General features: G+C 36.1%; 1 protein-coding gene across 4 annotated transcripts in view; it reads left to right on the forward strand.

The window, feature by feature from the left end:
• Window positions 1-442: 442 nt before the first annotated feature.
• LOC139148942 (RAC-gamma serine/threonine-protein kinase-like) overlaps window positions 443-26260 on the forward strand; it is a 35800-nt gene continuing 9982 nt past the window's right edge. The window contains exons 1-6 of one of the 4 annotated variants that reach the window (XM_070720405.1): window positions 443-629; window positions 1022-1103; window positions 14754-14879; window positions 16375-16486; window positions 22796-22919; window positions 24820-24951. In XM_070720405.1, the coding sequence (XP_070576506.1) occupies window positions 1055-1103; window positions 14754-14879; window positions 16375-16486; window positions 22796-22919; window positions 24820-24951 (543 nt within the window). In that variant the 5' untranslated portion in view covers window positions 443-629; window positions 1022-1054. The remainder of the gene's footprint in view (window positions 630-1021; window positions 1104-14753; window positions 14880-16374; window positions 16487-22795; window positions 22920-24819; window positions 24952-26260) is intronic. The other 3 variants (XM_070720407.1, XM_070720406.1, XM_070720408.1) reach the window with 3 other exon arrangements.

The raw sequence follows: 26260 nt of genomic DNA on the forward strand, positions 1-26260 counted from the left end.
GTACATACGAAACGATTATAATAATCCTGAGCGTCCCTATACAACAACGGTGCGGTAGGCAAAAGCCAGTGCCTGCGATTTCAAGGACAGCAAAGCTGATGCTGTAAGTGTTGCGATCCTCTCCGGGGTACAGACTCAATGTCAATGGTTAAAAGAATTTTTGAGCTATTGTTTTAGGGTATTTAAGATAAAGAAAACCCAGGCACAATAAAAGGTTACTTTTGCTGACACAAAGCAATCTTAGTTTGTGGAATGTTATGTTGTTAGCGGAATGTTAGAATAAGTACCGAAAGAATGTGTGTGGGTTTACAGCGTGGGTGCATTGTAATAGATGCACCGGCCAGCGTACACGTGTATCGTTGAATGCACTACCTTTTTGCGGGCTAGTAAAGCGGTGCATGAACCGGTCCACATGCTAGTCTCGCACATTGCGAGAGTATGCAAAATTGTGACGTCACTACCTCCGTGCAGAGCTCGACGAAGAAGAAGAGGAAGCGTGTCTTCCTGGTTTTAAAAAGTAAGATTTCAGCAGTAACGTGGTATCCATGGAACTTTCGGAGTGACTAGTCTGCGATAGGAAAACAGAAGAAAGAACAGAACATTTTCTAAGGCTAACCGAGAGGTAAAAGGTGAGCTTTCCCATAGTCAACACAACACTGTGGGCTGGGGCGGTTTTGATGGTAGACAAGGTATACGAGACCTGTGTGTGACCGTGTATTACTAGATAATATATCTACGTTCGTCGACTTTGTTATCCGCTGTTAGTCATGTTTCGTGTGATCGGCATGTTTTACCGAGAGCATGCTATTGCCCGTCAATTCGCCTGTCGTTTGTGATCTTGCATCGGTCCAATACGTACAGTTAGTATTCCGTGACCCCAATACGTACACACTCACAGCCAGTCACACATACGTACTCACTCAGGTTCGTGCAACTACTTCGAACTTGCTCGTCCTCTAAAAACAACGAAAACGACGTCAATATCGTGACGCTAAGCTTTCATGTTTCCATTTTGCGACAGTTTCAGCAGTTAGTTTGAGCCTCGGCTCTGAAGATGTCAACTGAAGCGCAGGTTGTTAAAGAAGGCTGGGTTCAAAAACGAGGTAAGTGAAATTGGTTCGGATTGGTGTAGATTTTTTTGAGAAACCGAAAGCATCCGCAAAGGATGTAATGTTCTGGGCTGTACTTCCGGTTTTTATCATTTTCAAGTAGATGTTTTTTTCTGTCTCTATTAAGTCATGCATGTTATTTTCCATCTTTTCAAACCAACTGTCAAACATGGTAAAGTGAATAGTACTCCTCAGAATTGGAATCATATGTGTATTGCACAATGTTGACATCCACAGGATTTACTCAGTGTTTTGTTTTATGACCTGACAACATTTAAGATGCATGTAGAATAACGGCAATGTGAATGCAGTGGTCTAGAATACAAATTTATGTGTTTAAATGGCATTAATATTCACTACTGGTATTTTGCAGATGTCGCTGAAGCAATACATGAGAAACTTTAAAAAACACAAAATTCTTAAAGTGAAAGCATTGATTGCAAATGTTTGCAGAAAGTAGACATCTTTTGTCGTATGCACTCATTGACATTTTGGTTGAACAGAGGACATTAGTCCTTCGACAATTTGGTCTAAAGATGTAGCATGGCGCTGGCATAGAAATAAGATACATGATTAAATTGCGCAGGGGAGAAATGTCAAGAATTTACATTTACTAACCAGTGTTCTTTATTTAGATCTCAGGTCTTGGCAAAACTACCCAAGACATCAAAAATGCTGAGACAGACATTCTCTGTATCTCGTCTCAGCTCTTTGAATCTTTCCGATCTAATATGTTTATCTCATCCCTGAGCCATACAGTCCATTGTCATCAGATATGTGTGCCACCCACATACTTCTTGTCTGGTCACATGAGTCTTATAGCATGGTGTTTGTGTGATTTTCATTTTCAGAGACTTTTTTTCACCAAGTATTTTTGGATGGAAATAAAGGTTATTGATATGTGCAGGCATGAATTATTCCAAATTGCATTATTTTTTTCATTGTTTCTGACTTGATACTCTTTCAAGTTTCATAGCGACAGTTGTTAGCCTTTCAAACAAAATTGGCCAAGAAGCTGTATGTGAATATTTGTGCATTGTGTTAACAAAAAAATGCCAGTGGGATGTTAACCAGCTTTTCTCTGACAAAAATTATGTGAAGTTTTCCAAATTATGTCAGCTATTCAGCAGGGTTGGGTCATTGTGAAGAGAACAAGCTGTCAACATGGAAAGACCTAGTCATGTCAATAGAGGAATAACACTGCACTCTTTCTCGGAAGATTCTTGTCATTGATGTATAATTTATTTCCAGTGGAATTGACTTGTGACCTTCCAACTACTGTAAGCACTGTGCTGACTCATCCTGATTTTCAGTGTCCAGAAATGTTTCATTTATTAATTTTGGATTTATTGCAAATTGCTTGATAAAATGAATTGTGTACCAATGGGTTTCATGGAAATATTTTGGTAATGTTTTCCATATCATGTCATTATAAATTGGCTATCCCACCAAGTCTTCATACCTGCAATACTTTATTTGCTGCCCTACAGTAATCACAATGAGAGGTTTATCTGTTAGCTACATTTTGGTGAAGAAAGATAATGCAATGTAGGTGTGGAGTGTCATGGCAACAAAGCTTTGACAGGGGTACTGAATGATTGAACACTGTCATCAGTTGATATGCAAATATATAACAGGTTATCCGTTGCTCAGAGCTACTTTGGAAGTGATAATGAAACTGTTAACTTCAGGGGAGCCAATGATTGAGAAGCAATGTTAATAATGCACAAAAATAATGACCATCAACTGCCATTGATGCATGTGACTTCGCGAAAGTCCATCCTGTGAAGACTTAGCCATCACTGTATGGTTAACTTTCCAGCATGTCATGGGATTCAGGAACAGCTTTTTGAAATGAAAGTGCTAGATTTGACAGGACTATAACTAAGCCTTAGGGGTTGGAGCATTGTATTCTGTAAACTCCATGACCTTGACATCCTTAACTGATGAGAAGAACCAGGAACTACATAAACAAGTGTCAGTCTGGTTTCTGGGGTCAGAGTAAATCAATCAGTCATGAAGAAAAATCAGTTGTGACTATTCCATTTACACCCAAGTAAATATGGTATTACCCCAAAGAGTTGCAAAGTTTTTTTAATATTCAAAACAGGGAAATTTATTTCAGAATGCAATGATTGCCATTATGATTGCCTTACAGTATGTATGTCTGGTGCTCATATTTTCAAAGGATCTGTTTCTACTTCATATCAGCAGAGGGGTTGATATAAAACAGCTATTGAGTGTAGATATTGAACTCCAAACATTATCTATGTGAGGGAACGTCTTAGGTATAGCTGTGTGAATAACATAAACTGAAATTGTAGTTGCTGGTCAAGTTGAATGTTAAAGTGGCATTATCTTTTCGTAACATGTTTTCCACATGTAATTTTAATACCGATGTATTTGAAATCACACTTTTGTGTGGATCTTGTAAAATCAATGAAAAACTATTGATATTGGCAGAGAAGTTTGCATTTTGATGACCCATTGAATTTCAAGTTCCGAAGATTGGACATTCAGTGGCACTTTGTAATCTGAGCTAGGGGGTATGGACATGCTATAAAATGCAGTGAGCTTCCGGTGTGCTTCTTGTTGACTCCCTAACATGGTATCAATCAGTACATGCAGTATGGGGACATGCAATGTCCACTCAAAATATGAAACAAAGTGGCAGCATTTTGTGGGTTGTGCCATAAAATTATGTTTATTTCTTCAACTTTGCATGACCTGGGTATTATTTTAGGGTCAAATATTGACTGTTTGGTATAGTAGTAAGAACGTTACCAAAAAGGACAATTCCACTGTCATGTTGTCTTTGTTTTTCAGTGCAGCACATTGCCAAACCATGCGTCTTTGACGGCACATGAAACACATTACAGATTGAAGCTTCTGAAGTTTAGGGTGAAGTGGTCTCAGTGCATGTCGTTTCCCCACTTTACTTATCTACATATCTGAAAATTGCAGGTACCCTTAGTATCATCCAACCTTGATGCATTTGAAACAATGTTACCATCTTGTGTATGTCTGTCTCAATTCATTTCTCCTCTGTTTCATTTGATTGCTTCCCGGGATTGATCCCTTGCAACAACACTATACTATATTATTATCTGATATCACGTGCATACATTATCATGGTTCTTGAACGTCAAGCAGGTATCAAAATAATGGTAATCTTTTTTAGCTTTTTAAAAATTCATTTGTAACATTTTGCTATTTTCAAAGTTATATATAGGAGTGTCTCATCTGCATTGTCACAAAACTGTAGGTCTGCATCTGTACTGAAGAGATTTAGTCCGTGGCAATTTGTCCCAGTGAACTGAAAGGCATTTTGATTGTTGTGAAGTTTTCATGAAATGTACACAAGGTAGACCAATGCAGTGAATGAATATCAAGTGTTGGCCTAATCCCTGGGATTTGAATTTACTGCTTTAAAAATGTACTCATTCATCGTACGTTACTTGTTTTTTGTTTTGTAACATGCCTCATATCATGTGTATCATTCTAAGTAAAAGTGATTCATCTGAGAGTCCATCTTGCTTTGATCACTTGCTAATGATTGAACTCAATTTCAATGATTTTTTAGCAAACGTAAGCTGCTATGGATCTTACAGTTTCTGGATTTGATTGATCACTTTTAGCAACTCGGTCACAATATGCCCAATCAAAATTAATTGAAGCTTTTTCAACACCTAGTTTTGTTACTATCCTGATGTTTTCAGGTGTGTAGCAGGAACCCAGGTATGAAACAGTCAAGGTCATGGCTGACTGAAATTATTTAACGGACTTTGGTTTGATAAATTTCTGAAAAATATATCAATGCCATTGCTTTTGTTAAGGACAGTAAGCAGGCAAATGTTACGGGGGGTTTCCCAGTCATTTTACTGGGGTTCCCCTTGGTATATCAATGCAATCAGATAAGGAGAGAGCAGAAATGTTAACAGTTACCAGGGTTCCCAAATCATTTACCAGTGTTCCCCAACCTTAGCAAAAACACTGAATACTCATACCAGCCATGTAGGCTAGTCGTTACTGAGGCAGATGGGACTCTTTTGTATTTGACTGATAAAATCTTTCATTGCTTTTAAAATTTTAAGCATTTTAAGAAGTTTGCCTTTTATTACTGTCAGAAGGTATTATTGTGTGTAGTTAGCATGAATCTATCAAAATTTTCTGTGTTAAGCCACATAACATAATCTTGTTATTACAATACACAAAGTGGAACAAAATATCCTAAATTGAAATGACAGCTATTGTTGCATATGGATACAAGACTATGCAAAGTGTTTACACCACTTGAATTTAAAAACAGAAGTATTTTGATTTTTGCACTCAGTAAATCAAATTCGTAGTAGTTCTGGCAAACGTCAAATCATCATGAATAATTTTCTGACTGCATCACAATGTTCCTGAACAACTTGTAATGTGAACAAAATTATCATATACAAATTCTGCCATTTATTCTGTTGTTATTTATTGGCCTTTAAACATAAATGTGACTCTTGTCATATCATCCAAGCAGTACTGTGTAAAATCCTTGAGACTATTTTACTCGGAAGTCGCAAGATAACGAGTCTCCAGGTTGTAAATTAATTCCTACAATGAAGTGAGAGACTGTCTGAGTAGTGAATTCTCTGGTGTCATGTGGATTTTCAATGCCATTCCAAGGTTAATAATCTCTGTTGTTTGTTGTTTTCAGTTAGTTTTGTGTAAACACAGGAGGGAAGTTTCTAAAGGAATTTCAGACAGACAAGGAAGTAAATAGAATCCTTGTTTCATGTATCAAATACAGGACATACTGAATGTTTGCTATTTTTAAATACAGTCTGAATATTGATCACTTAAATGACCTTAATTGGCTTTTAACACAATTGAATGTGGTTCCACTAAATTGCCGTGAATAGACTTTGTGATGGACAAAGAGAGATAGAGGTGTTTTCAGTCTTAGTTGACCAACAGCAGGGCAGGGGTTAAAGGTTAGATCTCATGCTTGACCTGTTTGTATGTATCCAGCCATTGGCAGGATAAGTCTGCATGAATGCTAGTTGACAGAATGATCTCACTATAAGACTGTAGTCTTCAATGCAGAAGGTGTTAAACAAATGAAATATTTGTTGGCAAAGATGATGATGGATCTTGTTGGTAGTGGTGTTGTTGTTTATTTTTACTTGCTTCAAGTTGAAAACAATTCTGATAGGAAATAACCATTATGATTTCAAATCTTTATAATATCATAGAGATACATATACTCCACTAGTACATGTTACATACACGTAATTAACTTGGATCAAGCTATGGAAACCAATGATTTTCATAACAACAATAAATTTTTTCAAAGACTCCTCTCAAAATTGGACGGACATTTAAGCTGTCAGATGTCAAAACCTTTTTTTGTCCATAAGGATATCCAACTTCAAAGCAGTGTAATTTCCATTTTAACCATTTAAGATGTACAGGTAATTGAACTTGTTCAGTGTCTTTTGGATTCAAAACCTAATGCCGTGTACTGTGTTGTTTGGTGTATTGTTTTGATAAATGGTAATCATTCCTTTCTTTTACCTTTCACCCCCCCCTTTTCCAAGTACACAAGTCCACACTCACCATTGAAAACAATTGAGATGAGCCAAATCATGATGCAGAACAGGTGTTCATTAATTACTTTGTTGCTTGATCAAAATGGTCGACTTAGAAACAAGAGTTTGCTGGAATATTAAAACATAGCTGAGGCTTGTCTTACCATTTGTACAAAGAAATAAAGTTATTCAAATTTTAGTAAAATCTCAATTGCAGAATGTGTTACCTAATAGTTTTACCCTTAGAGTTTTCCTGCATTTGAAAATCATTAGTTTTGCTGAAGTTGAAGAATGTATGAAAGACTGCTTTTATGATTTCTAATATCCCAAAAAGATTGATGCCTTATCAGCACCTAGGGGAATTTGATCATATTTTACATCTATGTAAAGTTGAATTTTGATAAATGAATGTACTTTGCCCAGAATATTTCCAAAACAAATAATCGAAAAGATAGGAAGTGTAATTTTCATTCATATATTTCAAAAATAAACATCCATTTTGAGAATTGATTTGTATTGAATGGATGACATATGGAATCAAATAAATTTGAAGGAGATAGTTTGAACAGGTAGTTCATTGAAATTTTAAAAAAGTTTCAACAACTTCAACCTGGGGATAATGAATTGTAATTTCTCAGGAGATAGAAAGTGAAGTGACTTGAAACAGAGTCAGTGAAACTACAACTGTCATTAGTGACTGGAAAAAAGATTGCATCAATTGAAAAAAAGCAGCCCCTATGTACTGGTATCTATGCAGACTGGCTTGTTGTAAGATGCTATTGTAAGTAATTGGTATAGTTTTACAGCCGGAATATAAATAGTAACGTTAATGTTTGAAAATATTCCAAGTCAGGATAATAATAATAATGGTCAACTAAATGCCATTTCTATTTGATAACCAATTTACTGTCTTTAAGGCTTAATGTGTTTATCAGTCCGGGTCAGCTCCAAAATTGGAGCGCTATACCATAATATTTTCCCCTCTCATTAGCCAATCAACGGCCAGCGCGCCATCAGTAAAAATTGTATTTCCTGGCAACCTCCACATGCGTCCTTTGTTACGTACGCCATACTGTGTCGAACTCCCGCGCCGTATTCTGTCATAATGTCGAACAGTTGTGTGGCCACTCTGTCAAAACACAATTTCAAAATCGCGTACCAGTTTTATTCTGGCTAAGACAACCAAACCCCATATATCGCTGTGATTCCTAGACTCTGGCTTGAAGTCCTGCGAGATATAAATCGTGTACCTACACAGATCGTTCAGAATACCCCATTTGTGTCGGAGATGGCAGCGATACAAATTCTACCGTATGGGGAACAGTTGTGTGGCCACTCTGTCAACACATTTTCAAAATCGCGTACCATTTTTAGTCTGCGTTTGACAACTACAAAACAGGTATCGTTCAAAGCTCTGACATTGCTCTTCTTTCTTGCAAAATGTTATACGCGTACCTACACAAATAACCTTTATAGCAGTATTTCTAATAGAGATGACGAACATCCACAAAATGATTCTCGGTACTTGAGCGAAATCGATAAACTTGGGGTAGAAATGAATCGTCAATATTCGAATATTTGTTCACTAATCGGACTCCTTGTTGGACATGATCTTCTGCAGAACACGTGGATTATGTTGACTGTCGAAATTCGTCGAAATTCACAAGACAGGGGCTTAATAAGCGGCCCAAAACTGCCGATCACACTTGGTGGGTAATTTGTGACACAGCGTGACCCGTACTTTATTAATGATGTAATCTGGTCGATGATTGGCTGAATGCCGGAATACATTATCATAATGAGTCTCCAATTTGGAGCTGACCCGGACTGTTTATAGTTGGTAATGAAAGGTAATGTTGGTTTTGTTGTGGTCAATCAGTATGGGTTTATATCAAAACGGTGGATTTTTTATATCTTCTCTCTGTCCGTCCCATGTTTTTGTCTTTTTCAAGGTATTTGTTGACTCAGTTTATTCCAACTACATTAACACTTCCAAATAATAAACACCCACATCATTTATGTTTAGTTATGAGCTCCTACATGGTTGTCCAGGAATTTTGACTGGTATTGATTGTAAAATTTTTTTCATGCTTGCTTTTCTCAATCCAAAGTCAAACTTTGGCATATTTTACTGAGAAACAATGGACTCAATTGTGAGAACTTCATGAACATAGCGTTTGCAGCGATAGACCTGCGCCAATAGCTATGTATGTAAATGATGTCTTGATTGAGATGTATTGCATTTGTTCATGTCAATGGTGTCCTTGGAATGATTGGAAATTTTTCAAAGAAGTTTTCATGTAGGTTGTAAAAGATCGACAGTTTCATTATGGCTTTGAAACTTCAGGTTCTGCAAAGAATTAGTTGGTATAAACCTTGCTTATTGTTGAACATGAATCATATATGCTTGGAGCATTGTACTGCTGGTATTGATAAAGCTTGAGTGATACCAGTGGAAATTGTCAATGGAATAAACATTTTTCCCCATTTATGAAATTAGGTAAGACCATCGAATCTGTACCTTCATAACCTAGAAAACAATATTATAGTTAACAACGAGAACACAAATCAGAGAATTGGATCCTGAACTAACTTATCCAGAGTGTCATATACATGTACATGTTACATGTATTGTTCAGTGTGAACAACAATATTATGAAAATTGATCATGAAAACTTTTCATCTAACTGAATATTATTGAACTTTATCAGAGAGATAGCTCATTATATACTGATGATTTAGCTCATTATAATAGATAGATTGTTTTGCTGTGGAGAGTGGTATTCTTTTCAAGGTTTTCAGAAATAATGTCGTATCCATTGATGTAGCTGATTGATTTCAACTTTCTGCCTGTTGCTGATGAGTTCATTATATTTTACTGTTGTAAATACAGAGATGTAAGAAACATTGATGCTAATCTTTCGGTGAATTGTTTTTAATACTGCTTTGCAGTCATTACCTTTTTCAATGGTCACAACTTCAGCAATACCTGTACATACTAACATTTCTGTCATCCAGAGGCTGTTCCAGAGTACTGTAAAACATGTCTTTTTAGCTAGCACACTCTTTTTGCTTACAGATTTAATATGATGCAGCTAATTCAAACATTTTCTAGATATTGGTCAAAGTATCTTGTCAGCTATATTAATTAAGAAACATCAATTCAAATTGCCATTTCACTGAAAAAGAATACAGCTAATTCAAAGTGTTTTACTTTATACTGTACATGTGTATGAAGATACCATAAAGTGGTGGTACTTTTCTGCACTGGTTGAAGAGTAAATTCTGTGATACATATAATAGTGACAATAACCATTCTCATCAAATATCAGAGATTTGTTACCAGTTATTTCACCCTGTCTGGATCACTAGTTATGTGAAGGATTGATGGGTTGGTGTTGACAGACAAAGATCTTGAGAAAACACACGTGTCCACCTCCATTCAAGAGTGACATTCAATTAGTAATATGCCTGACAGAAAAAAGTCACAGCTTTATACATGTCCATGAATCTATGTACATGCATATGTACGTATACGTATAGATTGAAGTTTGGAATGGCTATTTTTTGTCAGAGCTTTGATAATACACTGGTGCCATGTGAGACATCTGATTCACCCATTTAGTTCATATGTACGAAGATAGAGTCGTGCCATATGAGATATTTGATGTGCCCACTCAACACTGCACATATATGTGAAGGTAACATTCAGGTGTGGGCGTTGGTATCATATGTAAAGATAACATGTAGGAAGAGATGGAATCACTTTTGTGTTTTTAATAGTGCCATTCAGATATGGTTAAATAAATATTGTAATTTTACCATGTATAACAGTCTATCGTGAATCCTCTACTGGTATGATTCAGTGTTTAGGTAAATGCAGATATTTCATGGAGTCATTATCTAGGCTTTATCAATCCAATGCAAAGTACAAGTTTTCCTCTGTAATTAAAATAATCAAGATATCTTGATTAGACACTGTCGTTGTCAACATTATGATACTGTAGTGAAACTTTGTCTGTTAAAATCGCAACAGTTTCAGATCGTGAACGAAACACAGTTGTGGCCATGATTTGCTTGGATATTTTTGGTGATAGAGCTTTGCTTCAGAACTGTGCAGAACATGTTTTTGATGAAGTGATAATAGTGTATGGAATTGATGATCTGAAGTGCATGATACAAACACATGTACACCTATACATGTATATATGTAAATAATCAATTCAGTCTCCTGTAGCTCATTATCTCATTATTGACATCTTTCCCCTCTATGTTGCCACAAAATATATATCTCTCTTTGGTCCACAACTTGTTTGAAAGAGTGCACATCTAGCAAAGTGAGTGGTTGGTATAACTGCTCCTGTACCTACAGGAATAACTTCCAAGTTGAACACATTTAATTCACCATTAAACTAATGGATTTATATCTGTCAATACTTCATTATTTCTATAGTTGAACCCATCAAAATATTAAAAGAAGATTGAAAAACATGTTTGTTATTTACGAGCATTCATCACTCACTCATCACTACATTATGATGTTTACTGTATGTTCAACCCACACCAAGTGCCTTTCTTGGAGTATTACGCTTTCAGGCTCAGTCAGGGAGAAAAATTTTGTTTACAACTTGTAAACATTACACTTCCCAATCGGCCCAAAATAGCAGCTTTTAGACTATTGCAGATTATCAGAAAACAAAGGAATCCTGGTAAATAATTGATGACAGTTGTTGAATCTTAATGTACGTCCAATTGAAGAATGTTTTTGTCACAATGTCAGTATTCAGAGGGTGTAACCGATTACTCTATAGATAGTACTTCATGTTGTCTGCTTTCATTCTTGTATTTTAAATTTGAGAGTGAAAAGAATGACGAAGGCCTTGAAAAAATTGTGTCCATGTAATGTGCAAGTCATCTCTGTTAACAATGTTATACAGTACATGTATGTATAGCTATTGTTATTTACTACCAAGGTACAATGAAGAGTTGTGAAAACAAACTGGAAGTGGAATAGAAAGGTGCTTTACACCTGAACTGAGCATTTTCCCCTGTCATATTTTGTTCTTGTTCTGTTTGACTCTTAAAATGTGAAAAGTTGTTAACCCTTTGAGTGCTGTAATTTTTCCCATCAAAATTTATTGCCATATTTTACCAATTTTCATAAATTTTACTGAAATTTTTTGATAATTTTGGACCAAATGGACATCTATTTTCATTGGCTACAGTTATTTATCAAAACTTTGGCAAAAATCTGAGAAAAATTGACTAAGGTATATTTTTTAAAGGGGAGAAAAATTGACGTGGGCGCTCAAAGGGTTAAATTGGTATGTTTTAGCTTGATCAAATACCATATATTTAATTCTAATAATTAAAAAATATTGTAATATAGTAGTCCCAAGCAAAGAGGAAGGTGAATAAAATAAGAATTTCGCATTAGTTTTGTTATAGAATAAACGTATGTTGTGTTATATGTAGAATACAATTCCTATGTGCTATAAACAGACAAATTTTATTTAATCTCTGCCATTGTTGAAAATTCTTCTCATCCAGCTTGCCACTTAAAGCCCCAATAGCTGCGAATTTTATGCATTATTTTCATGATTTTATTTTCAAACCAAAGTAAGTTGGTTTGTATAAATGTGTTAACTGAAGGAGGTGTATAGAAGTATCACTGCTCGCTGATTTTGACCATGTCTACATGTTTTAACAGTCTGAATAATAAACGGGTGCCGCACTCATAAAATGGCACCCCACAAAAAAGTACAAAAAACTGTAATTCCAGACATACAAATCGTGATCATACCAGAAACAAGCATGATGCCATTGACTTAAATGCACAACACATGGAGGCCAACATTTGTTGGTGTAATCTTCATTTTCTCTGTCATATGATTAAGTTTTTGAAAATGGCGGGAAATCTAAAATGATGTTAAACGTTTGGATTTACATGCCACTTTCGACACTTGTGACAGTGTTCTACACTTTTTCAGTCTTCAATGAGTCTTATTCAAAGAAAAGTCATGGAAAACTCAGGATATTTTCAGATCGGTTTATTACACATTCGCAGCTATTGGGGCTTTAATGGTAGTGTCCGGAAAACAGTAAAGTTGTCCAGAGTACCACTTGCAGTTCTCTGAGGTAATTTACTCAGCAAGACTAAAGAAGATGGCTCACACTGAACAGTCTTACAAATCAACATTATCCTAGAGGGTCCATTTGTTTCAAAAGGAAAGATTGCACACAGTTACAAATCAACATTGTCCTAAGGGGTCAAGTTGTTTCAAAAGGAAAGACAACTGTCCCCACTGAACACTTTACAAATCATCATTATCCTAGGGGATTCAGTCGTTTCAAAAGGATACCCCATAAGGTTACATTGTTTTATAAAGATTAGGTCCACCATCTTCAGTTGTGCCACTTTGTTTTATTTTTACAACAATAGAATATCTGAAAGGGGAATATTATGTGATTTTTCAGTGAATCAGCTCACATTTAACATGTTTGAGTGGTGAATATTAATCTAACAATATCAAGGTACAACCAAAGTACTGCAAAGTATGCACAAAGACATTCATACAATATGTGTGATGTGTGGCACTAGATTGTTTTGAGTGCATACAGTGCAGTGTTTTCATAGCAGTCTGATCACTGTATATTTGACATCCATGACTGAGCCTTCTAATGGCTGGTATCTTGACCAGTTTTCTATGAGTTTAGGACACATGTTCAAACCATTGTCAGACCATGATTCCCTCTGATGGTTCATTTGAAACCATCTAAAGTGCATACGGAGGCACCTACAAAAAAGCAATTTGCTGTGGGTGTCTGGAAATGGTCAAAGTTATGGAGTTTGTATTCTGTAAAGTGTTTTAACAAACACAAAAAATTCAGTTCTCAGTGGAACGTGTACATGTATATTAATAACAAGTACTTGAAATGAATCTTTATGATAAAAAGAGTATGAACTTGTCAGCTTTCCATGTTATTATGTGTTCTTCAATCGATGTTGCCCTGATGTGCGTTCATGAATGAGTAAGGTTGATGTTTTCTATGTTGTTGTGCAGCTTTCTCTTGAAGTAGTGACTCTATTAGCTTTCAGTGCAGTGTTTTTCAGGAAATACGACTACAGTATGCTACATAACTAACGTGTAAGCTCAAATACTTTCTAATATTAGTTATCCAATGATGGTAAAATTTCTTCCTCCTTGACAAACACAGTTCCTTGTCATTACATACCTTATTACTGTCCTCAGCAAACCATATTAACATAGCAGACTCTAATTTTCTTGTTATTGGATATTTATTGGATATTTATAGAAACGAGACTGGAAGGTGTACGTTTTAATAGCATAGGTGCAATGGGGATTCATTACAACAAACATGTGTCTCACTGTACCACCACAGCCTGAAGGGAAATTAAAATGTTGATAATGCAAATTGAGTATTTTACATTTATCTCCTACAACTACATGTACCATACTCTTTGCAATCCTTCATAAAGAATACGAAGGGATAATCAGAAACAATTCTGAGTTTTGTCAGAGTAAATGGCTGTATTACCCTCCCCTGACTTAGAGATCTCTGTGTTATGAAAACAACATGTGTATATGATATCTGTTCAAGGAGACTTGTGAGATTGCAGATTGTAAACAAGTAATATCGACATTGATAATTCATAGGATATCTTGAAAGATAACCAGCAGCACAAGAAAATTTCATTTTTCAACACATTTGGCATGCAAGCAGAGAACACTACTGTTTTGCTACATTACTCTGATACAGGACATGATAGAATGATTCTGGGTAAACATCTTCATAGTGAAGACCTTGACATCTGTCTGCATTGTTCCATTGTGTCAAATTGACAAAGTGTGATAAATGTGTCCTCTTTACTATATTACCATCTATTGAAAAAAAAAATGCTGGTTGGAAGTGATAGAAAATGAGTCAGAAAACCGTGATCACGCCTCTGCCTGCATGATGTTGTTTTCATGATGTAGATATTTCTAAAATGAAAAACAAAGTAGTCTACATGTGTCGTAACTCAGTATCCTGTTTTTCTCTGCTTTGGCAGGTGAATACATCAAGAATTGGAGGCCTCGGTATTTTGTGTTGAAATCTGATGGATCTTTCATTGGGTTCAAAGAAAAGCCGCCACAAAGTGATGTCAATGATCCGCTCAACAATTTCTCAGTAGCAAGTGAGTATAGAATGATAAGCTTAACCCTTTGAATGCTGAAATTTTTCCCATCAAAACATTTTCCTAATTTTTGTGAATTTTTCTATAATTCTTTTGAAAATTTTGGACAAAATGGACAGCACTTTTAATAGACTCCAGTTTTTTGTCAAAATTTTGGGTAAAATCTGACAAAAAATGTTTGGACCTGAAAAAATTGTCTTGTTATATATCATAAAGGTGACAAGAACTGACTTTGGTGCTCAAAGGGTTAATCATGGATCAATTCCTAGCTTGATCTAGTCCATGGTATTATTTAAAAATATTTGCCTTATGCAAGCTACCATATTATAGAGTCTCTACAACAAGTAATGAGCAATAATATCTGTATATAAATTGTAGTCATAAATATTTATATCAATATTATAGCCAGTATTATTCATTTTATGATATTTCACTCTCACTGACTGCATGAACACATTTCTGACTACAAGTCTATAACATGTTGATGTTGGTGTCACAGACCGTACACAGAGCAATGGAAATTTTACACCAGCATAGTGTGTCCTGTCTTTGCTGCATTGCCTTCAGACAAACAGTAAGACTAGAGCCTTTGTTGGAACTCATTTATATCCCATTAGCCAGAGTACAGGGACATCCTGTCCATCTGTCAAGCTAGGAGTGTTTTCACCAATGAAACAATGTACTAAATGGCTTTATTTTCCTCCTCTGGCCACTTACTATACAACATCCTTTACACTTTTATCTCTGTCCTCATGACTCTGCCTGAGTAATTAACATATGTTGGGCAGTTCACAGTTGCTCGCTGAAACATGGTACACAGACCATGGTTTTGTTACTGTTCTTTTCTATATAAGAGCTAAAAATGTTGGTTGCTTCACTGTTCCTCTCATAAATTCTTCCCTCCCTCATGCAAATTGTTTTGTCTGTTAAGCTAATAATTGATATTGTTGCAATTAATTTGTTGTCGTCAAAACAGTCTCAGAGAGGGAAATGTGTAACCAAATCAAGATTAACATCTATTTGTTACCAGTAGGAGTCACCATATCTAAGTCTATGAAGACTCAGAAAGAGTTAGCCAGCTCAAAGTGTACATTTATTAATTAACATTATTCTGTTGTCATCCACAAGTTTGTATAATCCTGGCTTTCAAAAGTTCATGTATATCTTTTCTCACAAAGATAAACTACCTCTTGTGAAATTTATTTCCTACAGTTTAGTTCTCCCCAAACAGCAGCTTCATGCAGTGTTTGTTGAAGTTTCCATCTTAGATTTTTGTAATTTTTGCCTCATCCCGTAAACCACACTCCCTGAGTGTGTTGTTGAGCTATAAAGTAAAGTATTATTCTGTCAGCTTTTCATCATGGATTTTCAGATCAAATGTGTATGTTGTAGGAAGGATGCTCAGCGTTTGTTGACCGCTTTTAAAGCTTTCTAACCTCTCGTTCGTTTTAGTACCATGTTTAAGGCTGTTTTCCAATATTTTTCCCTGTTTTAGAATGTCAGTTGATGGAAACAGAAAAACCCAAGTCTAACACATTTATCATTCGATGTCTTCAATGGACAACTGTTATTGAAAGAACATTTCATGTAGAAACTCCACAACAAAGGTAACTATGGAATTTTCTTACAATGCTTATTAATGCACAGTCTTTGAATTTAAACCATGTTATTAGGTTTTTTAAACCTATATCCTTGTCAGGAGTTAGCTCTGAATTACACTATGAGATGCGGAAATACAGGAACACATGAATGGAATTTTAAGCTGATCTCTTGTTGAGTTCAGAGTTCTCAATGAGGGAATCTTGAGGGATAGGCCATCCAAGTGTTTTTGGATAAATCTATTTGTACACAACAGAGTTCATTTGCACATTATCATAATATGCAAATTAGGTATTTTTATGATAATTACAGTAGCTGCTACTCTTGTAGCTGTGAAGAACATTGTGTGTATCTCCTAATTTGCTCTGATCATACTGGTATACTCTACCAAGAGTATGGCAGACTCTTAGTAGACTAACCAATGCACAACATACTTTACTGTTGTGTGAAGATAAGAATGGACAGTGAAATTGATCTAAATGTTATCACACTTGTGTAATTGGTTTGTAAAGTTGTTTCAAAACTTGCCTTAGAAGTTGCACTGACTTGTTATAATTGCGGTGAAAATCAGAGAGCTTTTATGGACCCCTAATAAACACACACCATGGGAGTACACTTTGCGGTGCACTTCACATATGCAGAATCATATTACATTCCGTACCGCTGCCCTGAGTGTCACAGCCACAGCATTGGCAAGTCATCCTCAGAAATGAAGACGGGCACTATCCGTGTTTGGGAATAGTACGAGAACTCGACTTTGAACATATACTCGGCCATGGCCACTACTGAAATACAAGTGTGTGTTCACTTGTAGGGAAACATTTATCCCACACATAGACACTAATCAGTTCCTACCGGCCGACAGGTTTTATTGCTTTACTTCAGCAATTACAGCTGAAGCCTGCTGTGAAACAACACTATCATCCGTCTGTTCTTTGCCTCAAGTTAATTACAAGTACTGATACTGCAGCAAGTTTTGGAACAACTTTACAAACCAATTACACAAGTGTGATAACATTTGGATCAATTTCACTGTCCATTCTTATCTTCACACGACCATAATAGGAGGAGTAAAAGCTAGGTGACCTTATCAAGGTCGCAAAATTGTTCATGCTTCCCAACCTTGCATCATCTACTTTGCAAAGTTGATGTGCTTGCTTGATGTTCAAACAAATTATGTACCTTTGATGTGTATTTTTCTGAAATCATTTGCCTCCAGTTGTTTTTATTCTGCCAGGTTGAAAGTTCATTGAAGAACTACCAGTTGTATTGACTAAATTGCATATTTTGAAGTGTTATTCGGTAGAAAACTTAGCATTGATGGAAGCCTGGGGGAATTAAATATGAATTGTTGTTTCATTTTATGTACCAAATGAGGTGGTATTTTTTGATATAATGATGTTTTGATTTCCCTATATATATAGATATTTATATATATACACGTTTTCCTAATCCATGACATAAAATGATCTGGTTGTAAATATTTTTTAGCCATGCTAAACTGTTTTTTTGTCCATGAAAATCTCATGTGTGGGTGTATACCATAATTGTAAGAAAACTTGGCAAACAACAAACACAGACTAACAGGCATTGATATCAGGTAAAAAGAAACACATGCAGGAAGTATGATTGACAGTGTGTCCTCTGAAGACAGCTTGTGTGGTTTCAAGGTCAAAATTTGAAATGCAAACAAGAGAAAAGTCTGAGTAGAAAACAGAAAACCTTGAAGTTCAAGTCCCATCAAGTTTTCTTGTTTACTATACGTTGATGGGGATATCCATGGACATGATAAGCTTTCACGTACGTGATTGCCTAAACTGTCTCATACATGTATTTAGATAACTGTGTTTTGATCTGCATGACTGATAATACGATTTTATAGCTCTCCATCAGTTTTGTATCAAAAAGAAAGCAAATATTATGACTCAAAGACAGTTTTTTGGGCTTGCTCAATGATTAAGCTATATTTCACAATCACTTTTCCAATAAATAAATATTTAAATAAATTTTACAGTTGTGACTGCAGACATTATAAGTGGGACTTCATTTTATGTGAGAGAGAGAGAGAGAGAGAGAGAGAGAGAGAGAGAGAGAGAGAGAGAGAGAGAGAGAGATGTGTTGTTAAGTTTTTACCTACTATAGACTATAGTCTATAGAAGCTATTGGGATGGGTATCCGTCCGGCGTCCGTCGTCAGTCTGTATGTATGTATGTATGTATGTCCGTTTGTGAGGCGTCCGTCCACTCAAATATCTTGAGAACCGCAGTACTTACTGATTTGATATTTGTTGTGTAGATGAAAAATATGATTTTGAGAAACTATTTTTTCAATTTTTGATATTGTTGAAAATAGGCAAATTAATGCCAAAAAAGGTGTTTTTGGTAAAAAAATCTTCTTCTTCATAACCGCTGGTCAGACAGCTTTGTTATTTGGTATACAGGTCCCTAGGGATAACCCAACTTAGATTTGTTCAAATTTTGATGAAATATGCAAATGTGTATTTTTAAGGAATTTTTTTGTCATTTTTGGTCAAAGTTTGACTTACATTGTATGTAATTCTTGTACTGTATAAACCCTATCAATTCACCAGAAAAAAAATAATGAATATGATTTTAAATAATTGAATTAATTAGGAAATCATCAACGCCAAAATAATTATAGTGTGGAATTATCAGAAAGTTCAACTTTTTTTGACAGTTCATAGTGAATTGAGGATTAAAACATGTAAAGGCAACTTTCCTGAATCCCAACTTTGATATATTCTGAACCACCATTTATGTTATCCTAAAGAAATTGCTCATAATAGTTTGTCATGATAGGGTGGTCAAATAAATAGAGATAGAGAAAGTTCTAATTTCCATTTATGGTTGACTTGGTAAGGATAAAATAAGATTACTTTTTGAGGAAAAAAATAGAGTGGTCAATTAAAAGAGTGGTCAAAGTGATAGGGTTTTTATGGTAAAGCTGGGCTGTAAGATTCCTCATGTGCTATTTATAGCACTTATGCAATCTGTGTAAACAGTGCAATGAAAGTGTAACATGATTCCTTATAATGCTTTTGATGACCTTGAACTTCTTAAGTTTCAAACATTTGTCTTTTCAGTGTGCTTTCTCTGAGTACGTTCAGTCTCAACTTATTCGACAGAACTTACTCACAATGTTAATTTGAAAGTTAAAATGTGCTTGGTTAATAGGATGAAAATACTGATATTAAAAGATAATCAGCTCAAGATTCTTTATAACCTGACAGACATGCTGTTTTTTTATGACGTAAATCTTGATTTAAGCAAGTCTTGTTTACTTTAATTAGAATGTAATTAACTCTCGTTTATTTGCTATTATAGACTAATATAGTCTGATGAAATATGCAAATCTGTATTTTTACAGAATTTTTTCCATTTTTGGTCAGGCCATCCTGAAATGAGCTATCAAAGATATCCACCTTCTTCATCAATACATGTGTCACAAAAGGTTATTCTCTACATAACACAGCAGAGCTCTGTCAACTGTTGAGCCGCTTGTTTTTTCAAAACTGCTGGTCAGACAGCTTTAATATTTGGTTTACATGTCCCTAGGATGACCTTAGTGAGATAATTTCATACAGTCAGGAAATACTTAATTTTGTATCCATGTCTATAGTAGCTTCAGGGACAATGGCCCTATGTTTATCATTTGTTAAAGTCATTGTTAAATGTCAATGAGTTTCTTGAAACTCTCTCCCCAGCAGATTACAAGGTTTCATTTTAAGGGGATTTGTGTTGATTTTGACAATGCTTCTCATTTCTTATATATTTCTTATATGTGAGAGAGAGAGAGAGAGAGAGAGAGAGAGAGAGAGAGAGAGAGAGAGAGAGAGAGAGAGAGAGAGAGAGAGAGAGATGTGTTGTTAAGTTTTTACCATTTGTTAAAGTCATTGTTAAATGTCAATGAGTTTCTTGAAACTATCTCCCCAGCAGATTACAAGGTTTCATTTTAAGGGGATTTGTGTTGATTTTGACAATGCTTCTCATTTCTTGTTATGACAAGCTTATAATAAATTGTTGTTATTCTGCGTCAACAATAGTTTACAGCCAAGTAAATTCACATTGATGAAATTGTTGTGGAAGATGTTCTGATAAATTGTTTTGTAGGAGTTGGAATATTTGTCAAAGCAGATTGACTTGAAGTATAAGCTGTCATCTATGCATATCATAAGGTTGTTTCAGTCTAGTCAAAGTTATCTTTTCGTGTCTCATGGCATCCTACCATGTGGCAAAAAAAATCTGTAATTTATTTGTCAGAATGTTCGCAGTGGTATAAATCATTTAAGCTTATTTAGAATCCTGTCAGCAAAAACGCTGTTTTATAAGGAGCCAACAAACAAAACATTCTAAAATGTTTAAAAATTACACAGAGACAACAGACCTGAATAAATATCAAAAATACAAGAGCATCAAAAAACAAAATTGCTGACAACAATAAAAAGACAAAGTCTAAAACCTATTGACATGCTGATGAATGTCACAACAATGAATAGATTTCATTTTCGATTGACTCCTGGATATGTAAGGGTAGATCGCAATCTCATTTCAAAGCAAACACACGTAACTTGGTTCTTGCCTTAACCCTCACTACATATACTGTATGCCATTGGCTCTTCCCTACTATGCTTTATTGAGACCCGGAACGGAACTAGTTAGCCAGTTATCCAGGATGGACTCCTCTAACTATTGTGTCAGTTTATCAAGATACATCCCCTGGACTAGTTGGCCAGTTATCCAGGATGGACTCCTCTAACTATTGTGTCAGTTTATCAAGATACATCCCCTGGACTAGTTGGCCAGTTATCCAGGATGCACTCCTCTAACCATTGTGTCAGTTTATCAAGATACATCCCCTGGACTAGTTGGCCAGTTATCCAGGATGGACTCCTCTAACTATTGTGTCAGTTTATCAAGATACATCCCCTGGACTAGTTGGCCAGTTATCCAGGATGCACTCCTCTAACTATTGTGTCAGTTTATCAAGATGCATCCCCTGGACTAGTTGGCCAGTTATCCAGGATGGACTCCTCTAACCATTGTGTCAGTTTATAAAGATGCATCCCCTGGACTAGTTGGCCAGTTATCCAGGATGCTGTCCTGTAACTATTGTGTCAGTTTATCAGATACATCCCCTGGACTAGTTGGCCAGTTATCCAGGATGGACTCCTCTAACCATTGTGTCAGTTTATCAAAATACATTCCCTAGACTAGTTGGCCAGTTATCCAGGATGCACTCCTCTAACCATTGTGTCAGTTTATCAAGATACATCCCCTGGACTAGTTGGCCAGTTATCCAGGATGCACTCCTCTAACCATTGTGTCAGTTTATCAAGATACATCCCCTGGACTAGTTGACCAGTTATCCAGGATGGACTCCTCTAACTATTGTGTCAGTTTATCAAGATACATCCCCTGGACTAGTTGACCAGTTATCCAGGATGGACTCCTCTAACTATTGTGTCAGTTTATCAAGATACATCCCCTGGACTAGTTGGCCAGTTATCCAGGATGGACTCCTCTAACTATTGTGTCAGTTTATCAAGATACATCCCCTGGACTAGTTGGCCAGTTATCCAGGATGCACTCCTCTAACCATTGTGTCAGTTTATCAAGATACATCCCCTGGACTAGTTGGCCAGTTATCCAGGATGGACTCCTCTAACTATTGTGTCAGTTTATCAAGATACATCCCCTGGACTAGTTGGCCAGTTATCCAGGATGGACTCCTCTAACTATTGTGTCAGTTTATCAAGATACATCCCCTGGACTAGTTGGCCAGTTATCCAGGATGGACCTCCTCAACTATTGTGTCAGTTTATCAAGATACATCCCCTGAACTAGTTGGCCAGTTATCCAGGATGGACTCCTCTAACTATTGTGTCAGTTTATCAAGATACATCCCTGGACTAGTTGGCCAGTTATCCAGGATGCACTCCTCTAACCATTGTGTCAGTTTATCAAGATACATCCCCTGGACTAGTTGGCCAGTTATCCAGGATGCACTCCTCTAGCTATTGTGTCAGTTTATCAAGATACATCCCCTGGACTAGTTGGCCAGTTATCCAGGATGCACTCCTCTAACTATTGTGTCAGTTTATCAAGATACATCCCCTGGACTAGTTGGCCAGTTATCCAGGATGCACTCCTCTAACCATTGTGTCAGTTTATCAAGATACATCCCCTGGACTAGTTGGCCAGTTCTATTATTCAAAATATCCCTCTATCTGCATGTGACTGTATATCTGGCAATGTGATACCTTCTCACACGGCATTTGATCTGACTTCTATCTGCAGGAAAGAATGGATAGATGCTATACAGTCAGTAGCCAATTCATTGAAGGAACAAGAAGAGAGCAAAAGCAAAGCAGCTGACCAGAAGGAAGAGGACCAGACGCCAGAACAAAGACCTAAAAAAGTTGTGAGCATTCTGTTTCTCTGTCACCTGCATCCCCATGTTGATGTTGTGGTTTTCATTCATTCATCTGGGATGTGTGCCATCTACATGAGACTACATCTGTTTTGTGGCTTGCAAGTTGTGTGACTCTTTCATTGTTAAAATGATAATTCCCATCACACCCATAAGTATATTTAACTCAGAACTTCAGTGCTGAACTTTTCACAGATGTGTACTGATATATGGGCAGTTTTATTCTGGCGTAAATCTGGTGTCAAATTTTCAATTGTTGTACATCCTAAAATTTTGGTTGCCGATATCACTCTGGAAAAAGTTATAAACAATGGCTGTGAAAGGTTAACACTTGAGTGTATATTTTATGTTTCCCCTGATTTTCAACATTTATCATGTCTGTGTATAGCTTGTAGTGGTGAGTTTTGATGTATGTGTTTGATATCCAAATGCTACCATCATACCATTGTGATTCACATCCAAGTAAATCTGTATGTAAATCTCATGTTAAATCATGTTCAGTTCAGCCATTTTTGGAGAGTTTAGGGTAGTATGCGCCTCGAAAGTGAAAGATTTCTGCTCAAACTTTCCTCAAGGAATATTTCAACCATTCTCTTTCAAAATCAAGAATAAAAATCAGGGGTCATCTGTAAATTTTGCTACCAGAGAAACAAATTACGCAAGATTTACCGATATTTGAAATTCAAAATGGCCGCCATACCTGTAACTCTAAGGAGAAATATAAAATTTCGATTTTCGAAAAGTTAGCCTATGAAATTTTTTCTACACCAAGAGCTTTAAAATGAGCCCAACAATTGTAAGACTTCAGAAATGAACTGTTAAGGTTTGAGAGTCTGAATATCTGTCCTCGAGGCGTATTCTACCGTAACAATACAGGTAGCAGTGTCAATATCTGGTTTAGGAGTAGAGACCATTGAAGCCAATTAAAGGGACATTAGCTGTAACTTTTGAGTAATTTTCACTGCTCTGTTTTAATATATCAACTACAGAATATTACTATAATCCGATCTTCATGACCAATGCCCGGTGTCTTGCTTGCCAAAACAGCCTGTATATGTGAAACGACTATTGTTATTGTTGACAAATGTATTCTAGTCCGGACCTGAATACAAAATTTAAACAATAACAATGCAGATCATACTCATATAGGGTATATTTATGAGCTTAATATCAGGAATTTCTCCATGGTTCAAGGATTCAAACCAGAAACTGCAGATGATACACAGAACAAATAAAATAAAAAAAATGACCAAAGTTACAGCTAATGGATCTTTAACTGTATCTGTTTCCATTTTTTCAGTAAGATGGTTCAAAATCAAATGCAACATATGTAAAACTGTTTACCAAAGCATGACCACAACATGAATCGTTTTCCAAACATTGGCAACGAGTACACAACTTAGAGTTTAACAATTTAATAATTTTTGATTTGCAACTCAAAATATGGTCGCCGCAAATATATATATAAGCGCCTAAATTTTATCAACAAAAGCCATCACCAGGGTTTGACGTAGTGACATTTTCAAAAACAATATACCATAATGAGAATCCAAAACATCTCTCCAAAGATTTGATGCTATTTTATCAGTAAGAAAGTACAATAAATCACATATACTGGTATGGTTAACAGGACAAAGATTCTGTTCAGGCAAATATGTCTTAGTCCTCAAGTGGACTGATTTTGAAAATTTTCCAGTTTAAATGCTCTCTTATATCTTTTACATTCTTGGTTGGTTTGTGAACAACTCTTCTAGCAAAGTCTGATCTCCAAGTTTTGTTTCCAAATGAATAATTTCAGTGTATTTTATAATTTGACATTCCTCATAGTCAGATCTGTATGCAAACCAATTTCAAATTATATTCTGATCGGCGTTTTTGTACTTTTCTCCAGACCCTAGATGATTTTGAATTTTTGAAAGTGCTGGGAAAAGGAACATTTGGAAAAGTGATCCTTGTCACAGAAAAGGCTACTGGTCAACATTACGCAATCAAGATACTCAAAAAGGAAGTCATTGTCGCCAAGGTAAGATCAATTTCTGATTAATGTACTTCATACTTGTTGCCCTTGCAGAATCTTTATTTTTTTAGCTGCTGTTTTCATAAACTCACTCCCTCTCCATTCAGTTTGTTCATCTGGCTGTATCTATCTTTGCCATCCACTTTAAAAAGGTCAGTATTTCCGCAAGCCTCAAGGATTCATGGGCTGCCTTAACTATCTGTAGTATTTATTTCAAATAAGATATTGGAGGAAAAAAAGAGAAGAATTCCCCAAAATAGTGGCAGTGCAGTTTGTAAAGTTTGATTTCAACCCATCTTTATTTTCTTACTGATAATTTTCACTGAGCTGTATTTGGCCTGTTGCGGTTTAGGTGACACTTCTTATTTACAGAACAAATGAAACTTGCCCACTTTCAGTGTTACCTTTTTATCTGTCCCTGTGTCAAAGTGTATCTAACTTCATTTCCTCTAGGATGTCCCATGTGCACAGAACTGATCCGATGTCTGGTAGTAAATGCCTATCATAAGTCATCTGTCAGTAAAGAATCTGCTGAATGATTCAACAGTGACATTCAAACTGAAATGGTTATTAATGAGGGTTGATTTCCTAAACTGTGATGTAGCCACATGTGTGGGTTTTGTTGTGAACTCTTCAAAAAACAGCCATGTAGACTACATCCATCATCGTGTCTGCTGGATCAATAGTCCAGTTTATGAAACATGTTGTCTTTTTGAGTCGCCTGTGTTGTGTCAGTTCTTTTTTTAAGTAAAATGAATTATTGTCGGTACATAGGAAGCTAAAATGTCAAAATCTGAAGTGTTACGCGTCCAGCAATGGCTGCAAAGGGTGCATATGTGTCATGTTTTTTATACCTTGATTTATCACTTGCTTACTGTGCAATTCTCACTTCCTCCCTTGTATGATAGCTACATTAACCAACCATGTAATCCCTTGTATGATAAACTGACAATGAGCTTATCTCTCAACTATGTCGTCTGTACCCCATCACATCACATGACAGTGGATCACACAGCCAAAACTGATTTTACTCGTGTGATGCTGTGATGTCTGGTAATGCCTTACTTCATAGTGTGTCCCAGCATTTCATATTGAATTTTTCTGAAAAAATGATTTGTCAAAGCCTATCCATTTGAAGTGACTCTGCCCTGCTAACAATTCAGCCCTCTCTTGTCTAATAATATATATACACGTAAATGCGGCTCTTTTCACCAATTTAATGGTCACTTCTCACCTCCTGGTGGCGCAGTATCTTAACGCAGTTGCCCACTTTGCTAACTCAACGGTCTAATGATCTCAACATCATAGTGCTGAA

Source organism: Ptychodera flava, chromosome 14 (assembly GCF_041260155.1).
Source record: "Ptychodera flava strain L36383 chromosome 14, AS_Pfla_20210202, whole genome shotgun sequence".
NCBI classification, from domain to species: Eukaryota; Metazoa; Hemichordata; class Enteropneusta; family Ptychoderidae; genus Ptychodera; species Ptychodera flava.